Source organism: Anomaloglossus baeobatrachus, assembly GCF_048569485.1.
Source record: "Anomaloglossus baeobatrachus isolate aAnoBae1 chromosome 5 unlocalized genomic scaffold, aAnoBae1.hap1 SUPER_5_unloc_2, whole genome shotgun sequence".
In the NCBI taxonomy this organism is placed as follows: Eukaryota; Metazoa; Chordata; class Amphibia; order Anura; family Aromobatidae; genus Anomaloglossus; species Anomaloglossus baeobatrachus.
In genome coordinates, this window is record NW_027441795.1 from 1,505,484 (window position 1) to 1,531,474 (window position 25,991).

At 49.1% G+C, this 25,991-nt stretch overlaps 1 protein-coding gene across 1 annotated transcript in view; it reads left to right on the top strand.

The window, feature by feature from the left end:
- Positions 1-2,084: 2,084 nt before the first annotated feature.
- Positions 2,085-25,991, top strand: part of LOC142258948 (uncharacterized) — a 35,016-nt gene continuing 11,109 nt past the window's right edge. Inside the window, 5 exon segments of the mRNA XM_075331500.1 lie at positions 2,085-2,142; positions 14,408-14,557; positions 14,687-14,866; positions 14,948-15,071; positions 15,155-15,265. Of these exon segments, the coding sequence (XP_075187615.1) occupies positions 14,480-14,557; positions 14,687-14,866; positions 14,948-15,071; positions 15,155-15,265 (493 nt within the window). The 5' untranslated portion in view covers positions 2,085-2,142; positions 14,408-14,479.

Genomic DNA, 25,991 nt, shown 5'->3' on the forward strand with positions numbered 1-25,991 from the left:
TCACTTGCGGCGCGGACGAGCGTCACTGCTGCGTTGGGGTCTTGGCGGACCGGGTTCAGCAGGGTGGCAGCCTGGGTCAGCGTCACACCTGCAGCACGGATGAGCACTGCCGTGGTGGTCGGGGCCCTGCGGGACAGGCGGGGCATCGCTGCAGCGGCCTGGGCTTGGCGGGCCGCACCTAGCGTGGCTGCGGCCTCACTCAGCGTCGCCGCACCGGGCGCCTCCTCTGGGACCGCGGTCGCAGCAGCCAGGGTCGGGGCTCTTGTTCTAGCCGGGGCAACACCGGACTCACCCATCGGGGTCTGAATCGTCGTCGCCGCTCGATCCGGCAGGCTCCGCGCGGCTCGCTCCTCATAGGTCCGGACCGCTGCAGCCTTCTCCAGAAGCTCCTTGCGTTCCTCATAGAGCCGTCGCATAATCCTGGCCTCCAGCTGATCACAGAAGAGGGCAAGCTCCCGGCACCACCAGGCAGCAGAGCCTGGTTCGGGGTATCCGTGTCTGGATTCCATTTCTGCTCTCCGCAGCAGCAGGTTTGTGGCTTCCCTTCTCTCTCGCCGTTTCTGGACGCTTCCGCTCTCATAGCCGGCAAGGTCAGAACTCTGCAGGGGATCTCTGGGTAGCCACACCTCTTCGTGGGCGGTAACTTCTCCCAGCGCGGGCTGCTGTTGTTTTTCAGCGCGCTTTTCATGGTGGCAATATGGCGGCGCTTCCAGTTTTTCAAGCGGACCGCCCAGGCACATGGTCACCTGTCTGAACAGGTCTAGTCCTTATCCTGTTCGTGACGCCAGATGTGAAGCCCCGCCGGTGTTGTGTCGGTGCATTACCTTCAGGGACTCCACTCAGCTGGATCTCCGTCACTGGTAGGAAATCTTCTGTTTTTGATCGTGACGCCACTCTCAGTATTGCGGCCAGTAGGGACCGCCACTGCAGGTTGAGGGTCGCCTGGGGCTGATGGTGTGTGCAGTTAGATGTAGGAGCCTCCTGAGAGTGAGGCAAGCCCCAGGGCCCTGTGTAGGTTTGTAGTACCACAAGTCGCAGAATGACCACACAGGCAGGATGTCTTTCAGGGTTTTTACTCACTTCAGGTGGCAGGGTGAGTAACCCGGGCGTAGCTGAGATGAACCAGGTGGGAACCAGGTATCCTTCAGGCTGACTTTATGAGGGTGACTACTGACTCGCCTTCCTTAGCCCTTGGTGGTTTGGGGTGACCCCGACTTTGAGTCCCTATGGGGGTCACCCAGGGAAGATGCTGCAGCCTCTCTCCCCTTGTTGTTTGCCGTTTGCTTGTTCCCCGGGCCAGGCCACTCCAGCCTCTTGCCTCCTATGACCTATGGGCCCTCACTGCGGTTACGTGGCTGCGGCTTTTGTAGTGTTGTGGTGTGGGCTTTAAGAGCCCCACACCGGCAGGTTTAGCAGGGAAAGGTGAATCTATCCTCGCTTCGGGATCTGCCGCCCGGTTGGGCCTGGTGCTCTCTAGCAGTCTCCTTACTTCCCACTCCGTGCACTCTCTAGCTGAAGCTGGCTTTCAGGCAGCACTCCTAGTTGACCGTTCTCCCCCGTCTGTAGCCACTGCGCGGGCGCTGTTAGACAGCAACAGCCCCACAGGTCTGCTCCTCACTGAGCCCTATGGAGTTCTGCTCTAACTGACTCACTGCTCCTCCTCTCCTGTTCTTGCCTACGCCACCTAGCAACCAGACTCTCCACCACACCCCTTGAGAGGAGATGGAGGCTCTACCCCCTCCACTATTCCAGTGAAGGTGAAGGCTTGCCCCCTCCTGGGATCCCCAGGGGTCCTCTCATGTGTGAGACCTGATCACTATGCGCCTGTGTTCCACACCCCTGTCAGCCTTCTGGATTACCTGTGTTGTACTGTCCCCAGCATGGGTGCAGTACTCAGTGGTGCCTGACCAGGTCAGGGGCGCCACACATACACGGCTCTGCTACATCCACACTGTAAACCCCTCCTGACCCCACACATAAACTTCCCCTCATCCAGCACCATGACAACCAGCACAGCAGAGTCCTGCATACACTGAGGAGCTGACCATGTGACCCCCTGACTCCTCCCCTCCATGTGACATCATCACAGGTCCTGTAAGCACAGAGCAGCCATATATCCGGTGCGCGGCTCTGCAGGACGAGGTAGGTGCAGGGTATTATATATCCGGTGCGCGGCTCTGCAGGAGGAGGTAGGTGCAGGGTATTATATATCTAGTGTGCGGCTCTGCAGGTGGAGGTAGGTGCAGGGTATTATATATCTAGTGTGCGGCTCTGCAGGTGGAGGTAGGTGCAGGGTATTATATATCTAGTGTGCGGCTCTGCAGGTGGAGGTAGGTGCAGGGTATTATATATCTAGTGTGCGGCTCTGCAGGTGGAGGTAGGTGCAGGGTATTATATATCTAGTGTGCGGCTCTGCAGGAGGAGGTAGGTGCAGGGTATTATATATCTAGTGTGCGGCTCTGCAGGTGGAGGTAGGTGCAGGGTATTATATATCTAGTGCGCGGCTCTGCAGGTGGAGGTAGGTGCAGGGTATTATATATCTAGTGTGCGGCTCTGCAGGTGGAGGTAGGTGCAGGTTATTATATATCTAGTGTGCGGCTCTGCAGGTGGAGGTAGGTGCAGGTTATTATATATCTAGTGTGCGGCTCTGCAGGTGGAGGTAGGTGCAGGGTATTATATATCTAGTGTGCGGCTCTGCAGGAGGAGGTAGGCGCAGGGTATTATATATCTAGTGTGCGGCTCTGCAGGTGGAGGTAGGTGCAGGGTATTATATATCTAGTGTGCGGCTCTGCAGGTGGAGGTAGGTGCAGGGTATTATATATCTAGTGTGCGGCTCTGCAGGTGGAGGTAGGTGCAGGGTATTATATATCTAGTGTGCGGCTCTGCAGGTGGAGGTAGGTGCAGGGTATTATATATCTAGTGTGCGGCTCTGCAGGTGGAGGTAGGTGCAGGGTATTATATATCTAGTGTGCGGCTCTGCAGGCGGAGGTAGGTGCAGGGTATTATATATCTAGTGTGCGGCTCTGCAGGTGGAGGTAGGTGCAGGGTATTATATATCTAGTGTGCGGCTCTGCAGGTGGAGGTAGGTGCAGGGTATTATATATCTAGTGTGCGGCTCTGCAGGTGGAGGTAGGTGCAGGGTATTATATATCTAGTGTGCGGCTCTGCAGGTGGAGGTAGGTGCAGGGTATTATATATCTAGTGTGCGGCTCTGCAGGTGGAGGTAGGTGCAGGGTATTATATATCTAGTGTGCGGCTCTGCAGGTGAAGGTAGGTGCAGGGTATTATATATCTAGTGTGCGGCTCTGCAGGCGGAGGTAGGTGCAGGGTATTATATATCTAGTGTGCGGCTCTGCAGGTGGAGGTAGGTGCAGGGTATTATATATCTAGTGTGCGGCTCTGCAGGTGGAGGTAGGTGCAGGGTATTATATATCTAGTGTGCGGCTCTGCAGGTGGAGGTAGGTGCAGGGTATTATATATCTAGTGTGCGGCTCTGCAGGTGGAGGTAGGTGCAGGGTATTATATATCTAGTGTGCGGCTCTGCAGGTGGAGGTAGGTGCAGGGTATTATATATCTAGTGTGCGGCTCTGCAGGTGGAGGTAGGTGCAGGGTATTATATATCTAGTGTGCGGCTCTGCAGGTGGAGGTAGGTGCAGGGTATTATATATCTAGTGTGCGGCTCTGCAGGTGGAGGTAGGTGCAGGGTATTATATATCTAGTGTGCGGCTCTGCAGGTGGAGGTAGGTGCAGGGTATTATATATCTAGTGTGCGGCTCTGCAGGTGGAGGTAGGTGCAGGGTATTATATATCTAGTGTGCGGCTCTGCAGGTGGAGGTAGGTGCAGGGTATTATATATCTAGTGTGCGGCTCTGCAGGTGGAGGTAGGTGCAGGGTATTATATATCTAGTGTGCGGCTCTGCAGGTGGAGGTAGGTGCAGGGTATTATATATCTAGTGTGCGGCTCTGCAGGTGGAGGTAGGTGCAGGGTATTATATATCTAGTGTGCGGCTCTGCAGGTGGAGGTAGGTGCAGGGTATTATATATCTAGTGTGCGGCTCTGCAGGTGGAGGTAGGTGCAGGGTATTATATATCTAGTGTGCGGCTCTGCAGGAGGAGGTAGGTGCAGGGTATTATATATCTAGTGTGCGGCTCTGCAGGAGGAGGTAGGTGCAGGGTATTATATATCTAGTGTGCGGCTCTGCAGGAGGAGGTAGGTGCAGGGTATTATATATCTAGCGCGCGGCTCTGCAGGTGGAGGTAGGTGCAGGGTATTATATATCTAGCGTGCGGCTCTGCAGGTGGAGGTAGGTGCAGGGTATTATATATCTAGCGTGCGGCTCTGCAGGTGGAGGTAGGTGCAGGGTATTATATATCTAGCGTGCGGCTCTGCAGGTGGAGGTAGGTGCAGGGTATTATATATCTAGCGTGCGGCTCTGCAGGTGGAGGTAGGTGCAGGGTATTATATATCTAGCGTGCGGCTCTGCAGGTGGAGGTAGGTGCAGGGTATTATATATCTAGCGTGCGGCTCTGCAGGTGGAGGTAGGTGCAGGGTATTATATATCTAGCGTGCGGCTCTGCAGGTGGAGGTAGGTGCAGGGTATTATATATCTAGCGTGCGGCTCTGCAGGTGGAGGTAGGTGCAGGGTATTATATATCTAGCGTGCGGCTCTGCAGGTGGAGGTAGGTGCAGGGTATTATATATCTAGCGTGCGGCTCTGCAGGTGGAGGTAGGTGCAGGGTATTATATATCTAGTGTGCGGCTCTGCAGAAGGAGGTAGGTGCAGGGTATTATATATCTAGTGTGCGGCTCTGCAGGTGGAGGTAGGTGCAGTGTATTATATATCTAGTGTGCGGCTCTGCAGGTGGAGGTAGGTGCAGGGTATTATATATCTAGTGTGCGGCTCTGCAGGAGGAGGTAGGTGCAGGGTATTATATATCTAGTGTGCGGCTCTGCAGGTGGAGGTAGGCGCAGGGTATTATATATCTAGTGTGCGGCTCTGCAGGTGGAGGTAGGCGCAGGGTATTATATATCTAGTGTGCGGCTCTGCAGGTGGAGGTAGGCGCAGGGTATTATATATCTAGTGTGCGGCTCTGCAGGTGGAGGTAGGCGCAGGGTATTATATATCTAGTGTGCGGCTCTGCAGGTGGAGGTAGGTGCAGGGTATTATATATCCAGTGTGCGGCTCTGCAGGAGGAGGTAGGTGCAGGGTATTATATATCTAGTGTGCGGCTCTGCAGGTGGAGGTAGGTGCAGGGTATTATATATCCAGTGTGCGGCTCTGCAGGAGGAGGTAGGTGCAGGGTATTATATATCTAGTGTGCGGCTCTGCAGGAGGAGGTAGGTGCAGGGTATTATATATCTAGTGTGCGGCTCTGCAGGGGGAGGTAGGTGCAGGTTATTATATATCTGTGTGCGGCTCTGCAGGTGGAGGTAGGTGCAGGGTATTATATATCTAGTGTGCGGCTCTGCAGGTGGAGGTAGGTGCAGGGTATTATATATCTAGTGTGCGGCTCTGCAGGTGGAGGTAGGTGCAGGGTATTATATATCTAGTGTGCGGCTCTGCAGGTGGAGGTAGGTGCAGGTTATTATATATCTAGTGTGCGGCTCTGCAGGTGGAGGTAGGTGCAGGGTATTATATATCTAGTGTGCGGCTCTGCAGGTGGAGGTAGGTGCAGGGTATTATATATCTAGTGTGCGGCTCTGCAGGTGGAGGTAGGTGCAGGGTATTATATATCTAGTGTGCGGCTCTGCAGGTGGAGGTAGGTGCAGGGTATTATATATCTAGTGTGCGGCTCTGCAGGTGGAGGTAGGTGCAGGGTATTATATATCTAGTGTGCGGCTCTGCAGGTGGAGGTAGGTGCAGGGTATTATATATCTAGTGTGCGGCTCTGCAGGTGGAGGTAGGTGCAGGGTATTATATATCTAGTGTGCGGCTCTGCAGGTGGAGGTAGGTGCAGGGTATTATATATCTAGTGTGCGGCTCTGCAGGTGGAGGTAGGTGCAGGGTATTATATATCTAGTGTGCGGCTCTGCAGGTGGAGGTAGGTGCAGGGTATTATATATCTAGTGTGCGGCTCTGCAGGTGGAGGTAGGTGCAGGGTATTATATATCTAGTGTGCGGCTCTGCAGGTGGAGGTAGGTGCAGGGTATTATATATCTAGTGTGCGGCTCTGCAGGTGGAGGTAGGTGCAGGGTATTATATATCTAGTGTGCGGCTCTGCAGGTGGAGGTAGGTGCAGGGTATTATATATCTAGTGTGCGGCTCTGCAGGTGGAGGTAGGTGCAGGGTATTATATATCTAGTGTGCGGCTCTGCAGGTGGAGGTAGGTGCAGGGTATTATATATCTAGTGTGCGGCTCTGCAGGTGGAGGTAGGTGCAGGGTATTATATATCTAGTGTGCGGCTCTGCAGGTGGAGGTAGGTGCAGGGTATTATATATCTAGTGTGCGGCTCTGCAGGTGGAGGTAGGTGCAGGGTATTATATATCTAGTGTGCGGCTCTGCAGGTGGAGGTAGGTGCAGGGTATTATATATCTAGTGTGCGGCTCTGCAGGTGGAGGTAGGTGCAGGGTATTATATATCTAGTGTGCGGCTCTGCAGGTGGAGGTAGGTGCAGGGTATTATATATCTAGTGTGCGGCTCTGCAGGTGGAGGTAGGTGCAGGGTATTATATATCTAGTGTGCGGCTCTGCAGGTGGAGGTAGGTGCAGGGTATTATATATCTAGTGTGCGGCTCTGCAGGTGGAGGCAGGTGCAGGGTATTATATATCTAGTGTGCGGCTCTGCAGGTGGAGGCAGGTGCAGGGTATTATATATCTAGTGTGCGGCTCTGCAGGAGGAGGTAGGTGCAGGGTATTATATATCTAGTGTGCGGCTCTGCAGGTGGAGGTAGGTGCAGGGTATTATATATCTAGTGTGCGGCTCTGCAGGTGGAGGTAGGTGCAGGGTATTATATATCTAGTGTGCGGCTCTGCAGGTGGAGGTAGGTGCAGGGTATTATATATCTAGTGTGCGGCTCTGCAGGTGGAGGTAGGTGCAGGGTATTATATATCTAGTGTGCGGCTCTGCAGGTGGAGGTAGGTGCAGGGTATTATATATCTAGTGTGCGGCTCTGCAGGTGGAGGTAGGTGCAGGGTCTCTGTTATTTTGGGGGTCATCATTATCATTAACCCCTTCATGTCCAGTTTACTCCGGTTCTTGACCAGGCACATTTTCATATTGTTTTGTACATGCAGTTTAACCCCTTTACGACCGCCGTATGGATAAAACATCAGTAGTGAAGGGCACTTCTTCCATATCACCTGTCACCAGATGTTTATAATACCCAACGGTCGGTACGGAACAACACGTAGAACGCGTCATCCACATTAACTTAAGAAGGAGGACAAAGACGACCAAAAGAGGAGGCGCGGGACCTGGAGAACGGAGACTCCCATCCGACCAGTCTGCTCCGCACCGACCGTTAGGTAAGTATTTTGACCATCCGGTGACATTGGTGTTGGATAATCTCAGCTAGCAGGGGTAGCGAAGACCCTGGAGATCACAATTTGGCCATTTTTTTCCGGTCCCTGGAGACGTGATCACCGGTATACACCGTATATAGATGATCACGTTACAGTAAATGGCGGCTCCAGTAATAAATGATTTCTCTCCCACCAAGCATGATAAAATATGTCACATGGGAGATATATCCCCTCCCCCGGTGTGGCCAAAGTGCCCACCATTCCCCTCCCCATACTGATCATCTAAGATGGTGGCCGCACGCTGCATTCATCCTCCTCTGATTTCTGTCCCATGTCACATGTCAGATGCAACAGAAAAGTCCTCCCCAGGTCCAGCCAAGTCATCACCTGTCACTCCCCGGTCCTCCCCCGGTCTCCCGATACCTGCTGCTGCCCCGGTCCCCACGATCCCTCCTCATCCTCTCACCTGGCTCCCTGTACACAGTGACACTGAGCTTACTGCAGCTCATACTGTTCTCGGCTGGAACCGAGGTCTCAGGTCACTGCAGCCACACTGCTCACATGGAGGGTCTGCACTTCCAGAAAATGGGAAAAGTGTTCACTGAGCGTGCCCACATATTCTGGAAGGTCCACAATCATCGTGGGACCTCCAAAATAGACTGTGGCGGACTGGATTTTTTTTTCTTTTCAATAAGTTGGTGAAAGAGGGAATGTGTTGGGGAGTGTTTATTCAAATACAAATTTTTTGTTGTCCTTTTTTTTATTACTTATTGGGTTCGTGATGTCAGATATCTGATAGATGCCGCAACATTACTAACCCCAGGGCTTGATGCCAGGTGACATTACACAGCTGGTATCAACCCCATTTATTACCCTGTTTGCCACCGCACCAGGGCAACAAGATGAGCTGGGGCGAAGTGACAGGATTGGCACATCTAATGGATGCGCCACTGCTGGGATGGCTGCAGCCTGCTATTTTTAGGCTGGGAAGGGCCAAGTAACCATGGCCCTTCCCACCCTGAGAATACCAGACTCCAGCTGTCAGCTTCACCTTGGCTGGTAATCCAATTTGGGGGAACCCATGTTTTTTTTTTTTTTTTTAATATTTATAAATAATTTTAAACAAACAGCGTGGGGTGCCCTCTGTTTTGGATTACCAGACAAGGTGAAGCTACCTACTGTAGTCTGCAGCCGTCTGCTTTACCCTAGCTGGTTATCAAAAATGGGGGGTACCCCACTTTTTTTTATTAATTATTTATTTTTTGGCTAAATATATGGCTAAACACCCTTTAGTTTCACATGGAAGTCACTAAAGGGTGCCAGCTTAGAATATGCAGGGGGTGGGACATTATATACAGTGCCTACAAGTAGTATTCAACCCCCTGCAGATTTAGCAGGTTTGATAAGATGCAAATAAGTTAGAGCCTGCAAACTTCAAACAAGAGCAGGATTTATTAACAGATGCATAAATCTTACAAACCAACAAGTTATGTTGCTCAGTTAAATTTTAATAAATTTTCAACATAAAAGTGTGTGTCAATTATTATTCAACCCCTAGGTTTAATATTTTGTGGAATAACCCTTGTTTGCAATTACAGCTAATAATCGTCTTTTATAAGACCTGATCAGGCCGGCACATGTCTCTGGAGTTATCTTGGCCCACTCCTCCATGCAGATCTTCTCCAAGTTATCTAGGTTCTTTGGGTGTCTCATGTGGACTTTAAGTTCAGAGTAGAGCTGGGCTCAACTGCGGGTATGGGGGAGGTGCTTAAAGGGAAAGTAGTTACAATAGTTAAATTAATCCCAAGCACACAATCAATTGCAACAGGGTAATGCAAAAAGTGATTTTTATTATAATTATGCAAGCAGAAAGAGAATGCCACTACCGAAAAAGCAAAGACAAAGTCAAGCCAACGTTTCGGCCTTCACAAGGCCTTTATCAAGGACTTGCGTGTATCAAGAAGTGACGGGTATAGACGGATTAGACGTCAAATGGGTAAACCACAGGTAGGGCGTTCTGCTCTCAAAGCACAACTTGCCAGCGTCAAGGAGGCATGAAAGGTGAGTGGGTGGATGGAGGAAGTGCCTTACAGGGCACAACGGCAGGGGGACAGGGTCCCAGGGGTGCTGGCAGCAGGCGTGTGGCAGTAGACTGCCACACGCCTGCTGCCAGCACCCCTGGGACCCTGTCCCCCTGCCGTTGTGCCCTGTAAGGCACTTCCTCCATCCACCCACTCACCTTTCATGCCTCCTTGACTCTGGCAAGTTGTGCTTTGAGAGCAGAACGCCCTACCTGTGGTTTACCCATTTGACGTCTAATCCGTCTATACCCGTCACTTCTTGATACACGCAAGTCCTTGATAAAGGCCTTGTGAAGGCCGACACGTTGGCTTGACTTTGTCTTTGCTTTTTCGGTAGTGGCATTCTCTTTCTGCTTGCATAATTATAATAAAAATCACTTTTTGCATTACCCTGTTGCAATTGATTGTGTGCTTGGGATTAATTTAACTCATGTGGACTTTAATCTTGAGCTCCTTTCACAAGTTTTCAATTGGGTTAAGGTCAGGAGACTGACTAGGCCACTGCAACACCTTGATTTTTTTCCCTCTTGAACCAGGCCTTGGTTTTCTTGGCTGTGTGCTTTGGGTCGTTGTCTTGTTGGAAGATGAAATGACGACCCATCTTAAGATCCTTGATGGAGGAGAGGAGGTTCTTGGCCAAAATCTCCAGGTAGGCCGTGCTATCCATCTTCCCATGGATGCGGACCAGATGGCCAGGCCCCTTGGCTGAGAAACAGCCCCACAGCATGATGCTGCCACCACCATGCTTGACTGTAGGGATGGTATTCTTGGGGTCGTATGCAGTGCCATCCAGTCTCCAAACGTCACGTGTGTGGTTGGCACCAAAGATCTCGATCTTGGTCTCATCAGACCAGAGAACCTTGAACCAGTCTGTCTCAGAGTCCTCCAAGTGATCATGAGCAAACTGTAGACGAGCCTTGACATGACGCTTTGAAAGTAAAGGTACCTTACGGGCTCGTCTGGAACGGAGACCATTGCGGTGGAGTACGTTACTTATGGTATTGACTGAAACCAATGTCCCCACTGCCATGAGATCTTCCCAGAGCTCCTTCCTTGTTGTCCTTGGGTTAGCCTTGACTCTTCGGACAAGCCTGGCCTCGGCACGGGTGGAAACTTTCAAAGGCTGTCCAGGCCGTGGAAGGCTAACAGTAGTTCCATAAGCCTTCCACTCCGCATGATGCTCCCAACAGTGGAGACAGGTAGGCCCAACTCCTTGGAAAGGGTTTTGTGCCCCTTGCCAGCCTTGTGACCCTCCACGATCTTGTGTCTGATGGCCTTGGAATGCTCCTTTGTCTTTCCCATGTTGACCAAGTATGAGTGCTGTTCACAAGTTTGGGGAGGGTCTTAATTAGTCAGAAAAGGCTGGAAAAAGAGATAATTAATCCAAACATGTGAAGCTCATTGTTCTTTGTGCCTGAAATACTTCTTAATACTTTAGGGGAACCAAACAGAATTCTTGTGGTTTGAGGGGGTTGAATAATAAATGACCCTCTGAATAAACTTTTCACAATTTAAAAAAAAAATAAAAAAAAATAAATTTTCTTTTTTGCTGCAGTGCATTTCACACTTCCAGGCTGATCTACAGTCCAAATGTCACAATGCCAAGTTAATTCCGAATGTGTAAACCTGCTAAATCTGCAGGGGGTTGAATACTACTTGTAGGCACTGTATGTGTTTTACATCTGTCTATCCATCCATCCTACTTTTTAGGCTAGCTGCCCACGATCAGCGTTTGCAGCGTTTTGCATGCAGAGTGTTTTTGCTGCGTCCAAAACGCTGTGCTGTGCAGTACAAGCGCATTGGAAGGATTTTTTTTAATCTCCTGCACTGTGCTTGTTTTTTTCCATAGCATAATCTGACCTGCGGCACGGCTTCCTGAGCTGCAGGATTTCAATTTGTGCTGTGGACACAAGAGTGTTGTCCGCGGGGAAAGTAGAGCTAAAGTCCGTAGCAGCCTGATCCTGGATCGTGGGCAGCTACGTTCTCCAGTGGACAATACTCGCATCTCTGAAGGAGGCTGACACTGCGCCCTAGACGCCGTGACACCAGATCGTGGGCACATAGCCTAAAAGTGAGAAATTTGTCACTACAGCACCATTTTTGTAAAGTACCTGTGGGTTCAAAATGCTCACTGTAACCCTAAAATCCTTGAGGGGTTTAGTTTCCAAAATTGGGTCATTTGTGGGGGTTTCTGCTGTATAGGTACCTTAGGGGCCCTGCAAATGCGACATAGTGCCAGCAATATATTTAAAATTTTCCAAAATTCACATGGTGCTTCTGTTGAGAGCCCTCCCGTTTGTCTAAACAGAGGTTTTTAGCCATATGTGAGGTATCCCTGAGCTCATAAGAAATTGGGATAACAAACTGTGGGGTCCACTCTTTGATGTTGCTTCTTGAAAAAGTGAGAAATTTGGTGCTAAAGCAACATTTTTTTGAAAAAAACAACCTGTTTATCAAATTCTGTGAAATACCTGGGGATTCAAAATGCTCACTATACACGTAGATAAAATCCTTGAGGAGTCTAGTTTCCAAAATGGGGTCACTTGTGATGGAGCTCCAGTGTTTAGGCACCTGATGGGTTCTGCAAACGTGACATGGCGTCCGCTAATAATTCCAGCCACTTTTGTAGTCAAATGACGCTACTTCCCTTCCGAGCCCTGCTGTGCGCGCAAACATTTGATTTCCACCACATATGAGGTATCTGCATATTCAGGAGACATTGCACAATAAATTGTATGGTGCATTTTTTTTCCTGTTACCCTTGTGAAAAAAAGCTTTGATGTCACTTTGCGACTTTGATGCCCATTTTGTGCCAGTTTTATACTTTTTTTTGCTGCTTTTCAGTGTATTCACGTCAGGCCTACGCATTGTATTGTATTTTATTATTGTAATTTTTTTAGGTTTGTTGTTAAACCTGTAAAAAAAAAACAACAAACTTAAAACAGAAAAAAATCCAAAACTAAATCAACTTCAGCACTGAATAAGAAACTGGATGAATAAGAAACCAACTTCAGCATTGTGTCTGATGTGGAGCGATACCGGTTCGAAAATAAGGGAAATGTCTGTTTGTAGCACATATATACCCCCCTCCCCCCCACAGTGACTGACACCTGTTCAGCATTGGAACCTGCTGTCAGTCAGTGCCGAGAGCGCGTATACAACCACTGATCACTGTATACTGAGCGGTGACTAAAACTGCATTGGGACCATCCCTATAACTGAAAGCCGGACACTGTCATATTATATGTTTATGATCACATGTAAATATTTCTTAGCTATTTAGTAACGCTTATTATTTTGTATATATGGCTGTTTTTTATCTGGTCAGGGCTAGTAACAGAGATTGGATTGACAGTGGTATTTTCCTATATTTCACACATTTGGAAGGGGGCGGGGGTCAGTTCAGTTTATTTTTATTTTCATCTTCCTTCCCTTGTAACTGGGGCTGATATAATCACTCAGCGGTGACCACATGGCCTCTTTGGGGCCTATATGGGGGGAAAAAAGCACTATTAGCTCTTTCTTCCCTGTTTCCTCGAAAATAAGACCTACCCTGAAAATAAGCCCTGGTAGGATTTTTGGGAACCTTTTTGAGTATACTTAAAATATAAGCCATAATCCAAAAATAAGTCCTAGTTGCGGTTCCATAGGAAAGTGTCCAAGCATCTAAAAAAGTTAAAGAATACAGCAGGACTTTTATCAAAGAAGGCAGACACCCCCAAAAGAAAGCAGATACCCCTCTCCCCCCATACAATTATTGCACTCACCAGACCCCAAACAATTACAGTTGGCAAGTACCGATGGTGGATGGGCTCTCACACAGAGATCTGTGTCACTGTCAGGTCCCTCACCATTCCCGCTGCATTGCACCGCAGAGCTGAGTATACAGGGACAGAGAAGGCAGAGACAGTAATAAACCGTCTCTGCCTTATCTAGAGATGGATTGAGTTCCTCTCCTGATGCTACATGATTGTGTGTAGCTGCGCGGCTCTTTTATTTTTCCTCCCACATTGCCGTATGAAGAATTGTTTTTTTTTTTTTTTTAAATGACTCATAGTTTTTAATTTTACCATAAAATATACTGGAAATTAAGCAAAAATGCAAAGTGCGGTGAAATGGTTAAAAAAAAGGTAATTCCATTATTTTTTTTATTGTTTTTACTCCGTTCACGATGTGCTGGAAGTGAGCGGTCAGCGTGATTCTCCAGGTCAGTGTGATTACAGTAATATCACACATTTATTATTATCTCAGTGGTGACTAGAGATGAGCGGACCCGTGGACGTTCGGCTTCTGCTGATCCAGCTGAACATTTGTAAAGATCGGTTCTGGACTTGGAGTTGACCTGGACTTTATTTGGAGTCACTGATTGGCAGTTCGGGTCTCCGCCCACATGCAGCCATAAACAGATCACTTCCGGGGGAGGGCGGGTTTTTTCAGTTTTATTTCTTGGTGCACAATACATCCGATCACACGAGAGCGGTTTCCATACGTAAAGCTCCTGAACCCAAACCTGAACTTTGCTATTTTGGAAAAATCTGAGTTTGTACCGAACATGGAACTCCAGGTTCACTCATCTCTAGTAGTGAATAAAAATCAGACTTTTGTAAAAAAAGAACAAAAAAACAAACAACATAAAAAAAATCAGTTTGTGTCTCTATCTTCCGACATCGGAGTTGAGCAAGGGCTTGTTTTTTGCTTGATGAGCTCTCGTTTTCATTGATACCATTTTAGGTGCAATACTTTTATGGGTCGGTTTTGCTACTTCATTTCATGTTGACATTTTTTTTTACTGCCCAAATTATATCTTCCCTCCATTATTATCTCCATTAATTTTCCATATGGACTCTTCTCCTTCACATTCAGGTTCTTACAATATCGAATCCTCTCAGTGATTTGATTCTATATAAGAGAATTCTCCTGATTGCCCCGTGAAGGATGGATATGGACAGGGACAAGATGGCGGAGAGGATATTACACCTGAACCTAGAGATCCTCTTCCGGCTTACTGGAGAGGTGAGAGATTCTGATGACGTCACATTACATCATTCTTATCTATGGGAATAACAGATGGACAGAACTGGAGAGGTGAGGACTCTGGAAATGTCTGGAGTGAGATTTATTACTGTGTCTCTCCATAACCAGGATTACACAGTAGTGAAGAAGACCTCTAGTGAGCGCTGTCAGGCCCCTGTGTCTGAGGGATGGGGAAGACCCCTGAGCCCAATCACGGGGCCTCCACCTCACCCCCCGATACATGAGGACATCAATGACCAGAAGATCCTAGAACTCACCTACAAGATGATTGAGCTGCTGACTGGAGAGGTGACACTGCTGGGAATGCTGGGACATTATACAGTAACGCTATGAAGGGATCGGGGGTGACGGTATCATTGTATGTGTCAGGTTCCTATAAGGTGTCAGGACGTCACCGTCTATTTCTCCATGGAGGAGTGGGAGTATTTAGAAGGACACAAAGATCTGTACAAGGACGTCATGATTGAGGTTCCCCAGCCCCTCACATCACCAGGTAATAGACAGGACTAAATACACACGGCCTATAATTATCTGTATGTAAGGAATGAATTCAGTCCCTGTATGTGTCTCCTCCAGGTCTATCCAGTAAGAGGACAACACCAGAGAGATGTCCCCGTCCTCTTCTCCCACAGGACTGTAAACAAGACCCCGATGTTCCTCAGGATGTGTGTCCTCCAGCTCTATCCAGTAAGAGATATCTACTCATGCACTTTCTGCACTAATTTTGTGTTTACATTTTTAGACTTTCTGCTCTGTTTTTTTCAGCTGTATTTTCTTTGCTTCTGCTTCTTCTGCTGTTTGCTTCTAATGTCTTCTCTATATTGTTATGATGGCAACTTATCCCGTTCAGCCCCTGGGCTCTTTCCGTTTTTCCGTTGTTTTTTTTGCTCCCCTTCTTCCAAGAGCCGTAAGTTTTTTATTTTTCCGTCAATCTTGCCATATGAGGGCTTGTTTTTTGCAGGACAAGTTGTACTTTTAAATGAAACCAAAAGTTTTACCATATAGTGTACTGGAAAACTGCAAACAAAATTGTGATCGTACAATAGTTTTTGGGATATTTTATTCACCATATTCACTATATGGTAAAACTGATGTGTGGGTATGATGCCTGAGGTCAGTGCAAGTTTGTAGACACCAAACATGTATAGGTTTACTTGTAGCTAAGGGGTTAAAAAAAATTCACACGTTTGTCCAATAAAAGTGGCGTACGTTTTGCGCCATTTTCCGAAACCCGTAGTGTTCGCATTTTTCGGGATCTATCGCTCAGTGACGGCCTTTTTTTTGCATCTCGGGCTGACGTTTTTAACTGTACCATTTTTGCGCAGATGCTACGTTTTGATCACCTGTTATTGCATTTTGTGCAAAACTTGTGGCGACCAAAAACGTAATTTTGGCGTTTTGAATTTTTTTGCCGCTACGCCATTTACCATCAGATTAATTGTTTTTATATTTTGATAGAGCGGGCATTTCTGAACGCGGCGATACCAAATATGAGTATATTTTATTTTTTTTTAACCCTTTAATTTTCAAAGGGGTGAAAGGGGGGTGATTTGAACTTTTAGGTTTTTTTAAACTTTTTTTTTTACTTTATTTTTTATTTTACTAGTCCTAGGCGGCTATATGGATCAACAATCCGATCGCTCTGCCCTATCTGTAGATCTCAGCTACAGAGCTGAGAACTGCAGATACGCTACTTTACTCTCTGTGCTAGCACTATGCCGGCACTGAGAGGAAGTGACTCATGTTAGCTACAGGCGTCATCACATGACACTGTGCTACCATGGCAACCACCGAAAGTCACGTGATCACGCACGGTGAAGGTGGAGGCGGCGGTAAGTGAACGTAATGGCTGCGCGCATATACATCTCGCTGCCAGACTTTGGCAGCGAGATGTAAGGGGTTAAATGTTGCGAGTGGATTGCGATTCCACTCGTAACATGCAGGCACACATGTCAGCTGTTGAAAACAGCTGATATGTGCGCGGATCGCCGCGACCTGCCCACGGCAGGGGGCGGGAATTAACCTCACACGATCCATGACGGATATATCCGTCATGGGTCGTGAAGGGGTTAAATACCTGCAAGGGGGTTCATGAATATATCGCGGGAGGAGGAGGGGACGCTACGCTCACCCACTGCTCGGGTCCGGCTGCTGCTGCTCGGTGGTGGCTCGAGCGGTGGGCCGGATCCTGGGGACTCGAGCGGCGTTCCTCACCCGTGAGTGAAAGGGGGTGGTGGTTTGGTTTGGGTTTAGGGATATTGTCCGTGACGCCACCCACGGTTGTGGTGAGATTGGTGACACCACCGCTGCTCTGGACGGGGATCCCGGGAGCGATGACAGGGATCAGCTTGGATGTTGGTTCTTCCCTCCGTGGGTAGGGGGGTTGGTTGTCCCGGGGCCCGGTGAGGGAGGTAGGGATGTATGGCAGGCGGGTTACGGGGCCTGGTGAGGTGCAGGGTCGCGGGGGCAGCGCTGTGCCGCACGGCACGGTGGTACTCACTCAGCCAATGACGAATGCAAAGTCTCCGGGAAAACAAACGGCTGGATGGACGGGTCCCACAGACGGCTGCGGTGTTTCTCCTCCCGGCAGGTTGATGGTGACTGCCTTTCCCTGCACCTGTGTTGTGTTTACGGTTCCAATGGCTTCCCACCGGTAACCCGCTCCCCAGCTTGGATGGAGGCTGAGGGGCCCCGTTTGCCAGCAGGCTCTGGCCCTGGGAACTGTAGCCTTGGCGGTGACTGTGTTTCCCTCTACGGTTTGAGCGGCTGCCTTCAATCGGGTCTTGACTGCTGGGAAACCCCGGAGGTTCCCTTAGCTAACGGATTTGACAAATTCAACGGCGACTCCTAGCCTTGTCGGGGTCCGTAAGCCCTGCCGGATGGTGCTGGCTTCTCTTTGCTCGCCGATCCGGTACCGCCGGGCCACCGCCCGGCCACGGTCCTTACGGTTTGCTCCAATAAGCCTCTCCTGCAGACGGTCACCACCGTCTGCCAACCTTGCTGTTCCGTCCGGGCCACACACCCGGACCGCCTTCAGACTGCTCCTCTACCACTTTACTTCCTCACTTCTCCAACTTCAAAACTGATCTGCATCCTTTTCCCGCCTCCAGGACTGTGAACTCCTCGGTGGGCGGGACCAACCGCCTGGCCCACCCCCTGGTGTGGCCATCAGATCCTGGAGGAAGGCAACAAGGATTTGTGTTTGGCTTCGGTGTGCCTAACCGGGGTGTGTTGGTGTAGTTCTGTGACGACCTGGCTTGTCCAGGGTGCCACAAATACCCTGTTTCCCTGAAAATACGACCTACACCGAAAATAAGCCCTAACATGAGTTTATGGGATTTTTGGAGAATGCTTGAAATATAAGCCCTGCTCCAAAAATAAGCCCTAGTTACAGTCAGGAGTTTGGAGGAGTCAAACTGTGCAACTTCTCAGGAACCCCACTCTCTTATGGACCCCATCAGTTGTATTCTAAGGTTGATTGTTTAAGGACCTTTGATAACTTCAAAGTCATGTGACATGATGTAACCAAAGGTCTCTTAATTACAGAAGTCTAAACTGAACAGGACACAGGCGGGCATGCAGGACTGGCATTAGGGGAAAGGGAGAGCAAACTGGACAATTTCACAGGGCCCCCATTCTCCTAGCGGCCCCAGTGTTTATATGCCAAATATAGGACTGCTTAAGGACCTTTTTGACATCACGTCATGTGACCAAAGGCTGGTGTGTGTGTATGTGTTAAAGAAGTTGTCCAGTTACCAAAACTGATTTTTTTTTTCTGATAAATCTTGCTAATATGTGCCCCTCAACACATCTATTATGTTTTTTCAGCAAAATTACCTTTTATTGTGCACTAGCAGCACATGCTCATTGCTGGCTCCAGCTCTGATGGGGTTAATCTCTCCTCTGACTTCCTGTGTTCAGTTCCTACAAGTCCCAGAACTCTTTGTGGCTCTAGGGCGGTGTCTAGCTTATCTAACACACCCATTGTGTCTAATACACCCACTCTGCTCTCCGACCAAACCCTCCTCCCTGCCTCTTCCCAGTTGATGCCCAGAGAGAAATCACAGATACAGCAGCTCTGCACAGCCAGGGGAAGAAAGTGTGTGTGTGCGTATATACTGTGTGTGTGTATAGTGTGAGTGTGTGTGTGTGTGAGAGTGTGTGTGAGAGTGTGTGTGTATGTGTACAGAAATTATGATTATTAGTCTGCGCAACATGTGAAAAAAATAATTGGGGAAAAAAAAGTGTCGGGGTGATGAGATTGCTTTTTTCCCTCTTCCCTAGTCTGTGTGTCGTCCGTATCATCCGCAAACCGCATATGACCGGATCCTGTGGATTAAATGTGCAGCGCATGCAACCGTTATTTTACCGCATCCTTCTGCAGCGGGACACAGAATTTATCGTCCGGCGCTGGAGTCAGCTGACTCCTGATCTCACAGCCCGCACACGCTGCAATGGCTGCAGGTGGGCTCATTCACATGACCGTTCCGTGTGTCCTGGTCAGTTCCTGTTTTTTTGCGGCCCCACAGACAGGACCATATTTTCAATGTCTTTTGTGTATGATCGGATGGTACACGGTAGCACTTCCATGTGCATCCGATCCTACAAAAAAAAACACATCGGATGCCGTATGTCCGCTCCGTTATTATGGAACATGTCCTATTCTGTTCCGTAATAACGAACCGTGACTCAATACAAGGCAATGGGTCCGCAAAATTCCCGGAAGCAACACGGAAGCACTTCCATGTGACTTCCGTCGGGTGCCCGTGCAGTCAGTGTCACGCTCCAGCCCCAGCCCCGTGGCTGCCCGCTCAGCAGTGTCAGCAGCGGCCCGCACTGCAGTGTCAGCAGTCACGGGGATGACCAGCGCTACCGTCAAGAGGTTAGCAATTTCATTACCTACGGTGATGAAGTCCTGCCCTCCTGACGTCAGCGGTCGTCACTGCCTTCTATGCCCGCCGCTTGTCACATCACCTTTCGCTGTCGACCCGTTACTGTGACTAGTGGTGACGTCACGGGCCGCTTGCGATACTTGGTTTGTGAAGGCGGCGGTCATTGAACTCAGTGACAGCGCTGCTGTCAGGAGTTCAGCGATCATCGCAGGTAATATACCTCGCTAACCTCCTGATAGCAGCACTCGTCATGCCCTGCAGTGACCTGGGCTGACCTATTGATGTTAGCTCAGGTCACTGCACGGCTCTCCCAGCAAATAGGGAACATTCTGTTCTTCATTGACTGGGACATTGACTATGGTATGGATCATCGTGGGACCCCCTTGGATTACACCAGACCTGGATTGTTTTTCTTTCTAATAAATTGGTGAAAGAGGGAATGTGTTGGGGAGTGTTTTTTCAAATAAAAATGTGTTTGTTGTCTTTTTTTTTTTTTATTACTGCCTGGGTTGGTGATGTCGGGTATCTGATACACGCCTGACATCACTAACTCCAGGGCTTGATGCCAGGTGACATTACACATCTGGTATTAACCCCATATATTACCCCGTTTGCCACCGCACCAGGGCAACGGGATGAGATGGCGCGAAGCACCAGGACTGGCACATTTAATGGATGCGCTAGTTCTGGGGCGGCTGCAGCCTGCTATTTTTAGGCTGGGGAGTGTCCAATAACTGTGAACCTCCCTAGTCTGAGAATACCAGACCACAGCTGTCCGCTTTACCTTGGCTGGTGATCCAATTTTGGGGGACCCCGTGTTTTTTGTTTTAAATTATTTAAAATAACAGCATGGGGTGCCCTCTGTTTTGGATTACCAGCCAAGGTGAAGCTGCGAGCTGTGGTTTGCAGGCTGCAGCCGTTTGCTTTACCCTAGCTGGCTACAAAAGATAGGGGGACCGCATGTCATTTTTTTTTATTATTTATTTATTTTATGGCTAAATACAAGGCTAAGCACCCCTTAGTGCCACATGAAAGTCACAAAAGGGTGTCAGCTTAGAATATGCAGGGGGTAAGACATTATATATGTATTTATCTATCTATCTATACATTCATTCATTCATTCATTCATTCATCCCTCTATCCCTCTGTCTCTATATCTATCTTATCATCTCTATATCTACTCATCTATTTATCTTTCTTGCTGCTTCCGTTTTTTGCGGTCCGCAAAAAAAACGGAAGGCACGCAGATGTCACTCGGATGCCACTAGGATGCATCCATGAAAAAAAGGACCGTTTTTTTGTGGCCCGCAAAAACGGAACGGTCATGTGAATGTAGCCTTAACAGCAGTCGCTGCCTGCTGCCGGTCACATGTGACCGTGTGCGGGCTGTGTGTACAGGACTTCAGCTGAGTTCAGATCAGCTGACTCAAGTATCGGCCGATTAGGCTGGGGCCACACGGGGATTACTGCGATCCCCTCGCATTACACTCTGCTCACGCTCAGTACAGCAGAGCTGAGTGTCATGCGTGTGTCCCTGCGACTGAGGTCCGACTCTGCGAGCAGACCTCAGCTGCGGGGGCGGACCAGCACTGAGGAGTGGTGGGAGGGATTTCTCTCCTCCGTAGTCCAACGATGTACCGCAAGTGCAGTGCGATTTTTCTCTCACCACATACACTTGAATGGGTAAAAGAGAGAGTCTTGCATTACAGTTGTAGCATGCTGCGATTGTTTTCTCGGTCCAATTAGGGCGGAGAAAATAATCGCTCATGTGTGCTGACACACAGGCTAATATTGGTCCGAGTGGAATGCGATGTTTGATCGCACTCCACTCGCACTGTTTTTCTCGCCGTGTGGCTTAGACCTTACTTGTTCTATGTCCCCCTGCATCCATCGCAGCGTGTGCAGGCTGGAGTTCAGCTGAGTTCAGATCAGCTGACTCCAGTGCTGGAGTGAACTCCGCTGACCTCACAGCCCGTACACGCTGCAATGGATGCAGGGGGACACAGAACAAGTAATTGGCAGACACTGCAGTCATCTGATTACTTGGGATGAATTGAGCAGTAAAATGCTCTGGTGCTCGATGGGCGAAGCCCATGTCGATTTTTTTTTTTTTTTTTTTTTTTTAAAAATTCATTAAAAATAAAAAATAAAAAAAAAATCACATTGTTTGTGGGCTCCCGCTGCATTTTCTATTGTTAAGGGTAACCCAAGCAGCTACTGGCTGCTAACCCCAGCTGCTTGGTGTTACTTTCACTGGCAATAGAAATCCAGGGAAACCTTTTTTTCCTTTATAAAGGTTTTTGCCTGAAAACTTTTTTAAAAAAATTAAGTGGGCTTCGCCATATTTTTGTATGCTAGCCAGGTACAGCAGGCAGCTACGGGCTGCCCCCAACCCCCAGCTGCCTATTTGTACCCGGCTGGAAACCAAAAATATAGAGAAGCCCTTTTTTTTTTTTTTTTTTTATTTCATGAATTTCATGAAATAATTAAAAAAAAAAATGACATGGGCTTCGCCGAATTTTTGAGTCCAGCCAGGTACAACTATGCAGCTGGGGATTGGAATCCGCAGTGAAGGGTGCCCAAACTTTCTGGGCCCCCCGCTGCGAATTGCAGTCCACAGCCGCCCCAGAAAATGGCGCTTTCATAGAAGCGCCATCTTCTGGCGCTGTATCCAACTCTTCCAGTGGCCCTGGTGGCAGGTGGCACGCTGGGTAATAAGGGGTTAATACCAGCTATGTTTTACCAGCTGGTATAAAGCCTGAGATTCTTAATGTCAGGCCAAGTTTGACCTGGCCATTAAGAATCTCCAATAAAGGGTTTAAAAAAAAAAAAAGACCACATAGAGAAAAAAACTTTATTAGAAATAAATACACAGACACAGTAGGGACTCCATGTTTATTACTCCCTCTCACCCCTCCACAATGGAGAGATTTCTGTACTGACCATGCCAGGAGAGAGCGAGGGAAAAGAGAGAGCGAGGGGGGGGGAGGAAAAGAGAGCGAGGGGGGGAGGAAAAGAGAGCGAGGGGGGGAGGAAAAGAGAGCGAGGGGGGGAGGAAAAGAGAGCGCGGGGGGGAAGAGGGGGGGAGAGAGCGAGGGGGGGAAGAGAGCGAGGGGGGGAAGAGAGCGAGGGGGGGAAGAGAGCGAGGGGGGGGAAGAGAGCGAGGGGGGGAAGAGAGCGCGGGGGGGGAGGGCGAGGGGGGGAAGAGAGCAAGGGGGTGAGAGAGCGAGGGGGGAAGAGAGCGAGGGGGGGGGGCGAGAGCGAGGGGAGGGGGAAGAGAGCGAGGGGGGGTTAGAGAGCGAGGGAAGAGAGGGGAGAGGAGAGAGGGATAAGAGGGGGACAGAGAAGAGTGGGGGGAGAGAAGAGAGTGGGGAAAGAAGGGGGGGCAGAGGTGCTCTGTCACCAACTGTCTCCACTCTGTGACTTGTGGTGCAGGTGACATAGTGCAAGACAGTTGGTCCCATGCAGCAGGACAGATGGCAGAGCACAGCGGTGACATGCCTGTCAGTGTCTTGCTTCTGGGAGGAGCAGATGATCACACTGCCCGACACCGGCCGCTCTCCTGACATCGCAGCAGAGCGGGCGGGTGGACAGTGTGATCACATACTTACGTGCAGGGGGGGATTCAGCTGAAGAACCCCCCTGTACTGCACACTGGCGCCCCGTGCCTCACCATCTGCGGGACGCCGGCTCCACACTGACGTCCTCCGGATCCTCCCCTCGATACTGGGCTGTGATGTGCGGTAGTCACCGCCCACAGCACTGTCACTCAATCTGAGTGGTGCCAGCCTCCTCTGACGTACCCGTCTTGTTTGAGAGCCCGGAAATGCCGGGACGTCAGAGGATGCTGGCGGCCACAGCTCCAGGGGGTCATGTGACCGGCACTGAGCGTGCAGGATAGCGCCGCTCAGTGCCAGAACTGGAAACAGAAGCCAATGGAGAAAACGCCTAGAAAGGTAAGTAGAACTCCTACAGAAAATAAAAAAAAATGGGTGAACCACCCCTTTAACGCCAATTTTAACCAGCTTTGTCAAAATGGGCAGAGCTTGGCCAGAAGAAGGGTGTGATGCCACCGCTTCTCTAATTCATAACAAACTGCGGCGTTTCCTATGCCAGAAATCTCACTCCAGTCCCTGACATCAATTTTCATTGTACATCGCCGGTCTTGATGAACTGGAGCCCTAATGTTTATCTGCACAGACCGCAAGACCCTGCTACCTGCTTTGGTTACAAAGCCTAAGGTTAGGCCATCAACGTTATAGTCCTGGACAATCCCGTTAAATATCCGGCATCTGTCTGTAACTATTTTATGTTCGTCTTGAAAAAAAAAATCTTTGAAATTGTCTATGTTGTGGATCAATGTTACAAGGAGTTTTTTGCAGGTTTTGCCAACTGTCATGGCAGCGTCAGGATCTCTGGAAATGATAGATTCTGGTACTCTGCATGTTAACTGCTCTGATGTCTCTGAGCAGCGCAGGGAGACGCAGGCTTCGAACCCCAGGCTTGGGCAGGCTAACAAGAGTTATTCTCTGCTGGGTTGCTTGTTATGTCTTTGATCACATGCTATAGAGGAGAAAGTATCTATCGCTCCCCTTCTATATATGCTGGCTGGACTATTTCATTAATGGCTCATAGACTCGATTGAACTTTGACTGTCACTGCGTGAGTGTCGCATCGCATCAATCTCCAGACAGCAGCGGGTCGGCTCCTTGTGTTTCCATGCAGCTGAAGCGCTCCTGTCCGGAGATCAGTCCGTGCGGGGTGATGCCCATGCAAGACGCAAGTGCAATCATCCCCTCGCTGTCACACTGCTTCTTGCTCTGTACAGAACGATGTAGCAGAGCTGACAACGCTCTCTGCTTTTCACTGTGTATAGACTGTGTCTGTACAGAGTGATGAAGCTCACAATGCTCTACCTGTGGATTACGTCGGATTAAGGATTTTTTTTTTATAAAGATGGATTCTCTAACTGTTTTTTTTTTTTTGTTATATTTCTAATAAACTTTCTCTTTTATTTTTTTTTTTACTGTTTACTAGAAATTCATGGTGGCCATGTCTAATTTGGCGTGACACCATGAATTTCGGGCTTAGTACCATCTGAGAATACAAAGCTGGTATTAACCCCTTTATTACCCAGCGTGCCACCACCACCAGGGCCACTGGATGAGCCAGGTAAAGCGCCTGGAAAAGGCACTAAGGAACAATGCACCATTTCCAGGGGCGGCTGCAGGCTGCCGAGAATCCCAGCCCCCAGCTGACTTGCTGTCATTTACTGGCAATCAAAATACAGCGGGAACCCATGCATTTTTTTTTTTATTTTTTTTTTAAATAATTAAAAAAAAAAAAATGAATGGGCTTCCCTGTATTTTGATTGCCAGTCAGGTAAAGCCAGGCAGATGGGGTGGAGGTGGCAGCCCGTAGCAGTCCGCTTCATCTGTGCTGAGTATCAAAAATACCGCGGAGCGCTACATCATTTTTTAAAATCACTTATTTTTATACAACTATATATTGTGTACATTTTATTTATAAAAAAAAATAAATTAAAATATATATACACACAGCTCTGGCAAAAGTTAAGAGGCAAATGCAAAATTTTCAATTTTTCTGATTTTTTCTGTTTATAGGTACCGTATTTTTCGCTTTATAAGACGCACCCCAAATTTAGAGGTAAAAAAAAAAAAAAAAAAGGTAAAAAAAAAATAAAAATGGGGTGCGTATTATACTCCGGTGTTGTCTTACAGGAGAGGGGCAGCAGCAATGGTGGAGCGGGCTGACAGGAGGCAGAGGTTGTGCTGGCAGGCGTGGCGGCGTCCGTGGCAGCAGGTGCGGTGGGTCAGTGGTGGCATTCGCAGCGGGTCAGTGGTGGCAGGCGCGGCGGGTCAATGGCGGCAGCAGCGGCGGCGGGTGAGTGGTGCAGTAGGCCGGTGCGTTGAATGTCTCCGCATTCCCGGTTCAAATGATGGTGCCTGGAGCAGCGCATGCGCAGATGGAGCTCTCATCCAAGGGCTTAATCTACGCACGTGCTGACTCCAGGAGTGGCGCGTGCGCAGTTGGAGTCTTCATCTAAGAGCTCCATCTGCGCACGCACTGACTCCTGCCGCCATCATTTGAAACTGGGACCGCAAACACATTGGGAAACCTACCGCACAGCCGCCCGCACAAAGTGGCAGCCAGCAGGCCACCCACACAGAGAAGCAGTCAGCACCGACAGTCACCCAGCTGCCGCCAGCACACAGGCACCCAGCGGCCGCCCGCCCGCAAACAGGCACCCGGCTGCTGCCTGCACGCAGCCACAGGCACCTGGCCGCCTGAACGCACCTGATCGCCGCACAGACAGGCCCTCCCAGGTTGCTATATTCGAATTTTAAGATGCACCCCTCATTTTCTTCCCAAATTTTTGGGAGGAAAAGTGCGTCTTATAATCCGAAAAATGCGGTATATTTTTGAGTAAAATGTAAATTGTTGTAAAATAAATACAAAATTTTTTGGTTTGGAAATTTGGAAACGTTGTCAGTAGTTTA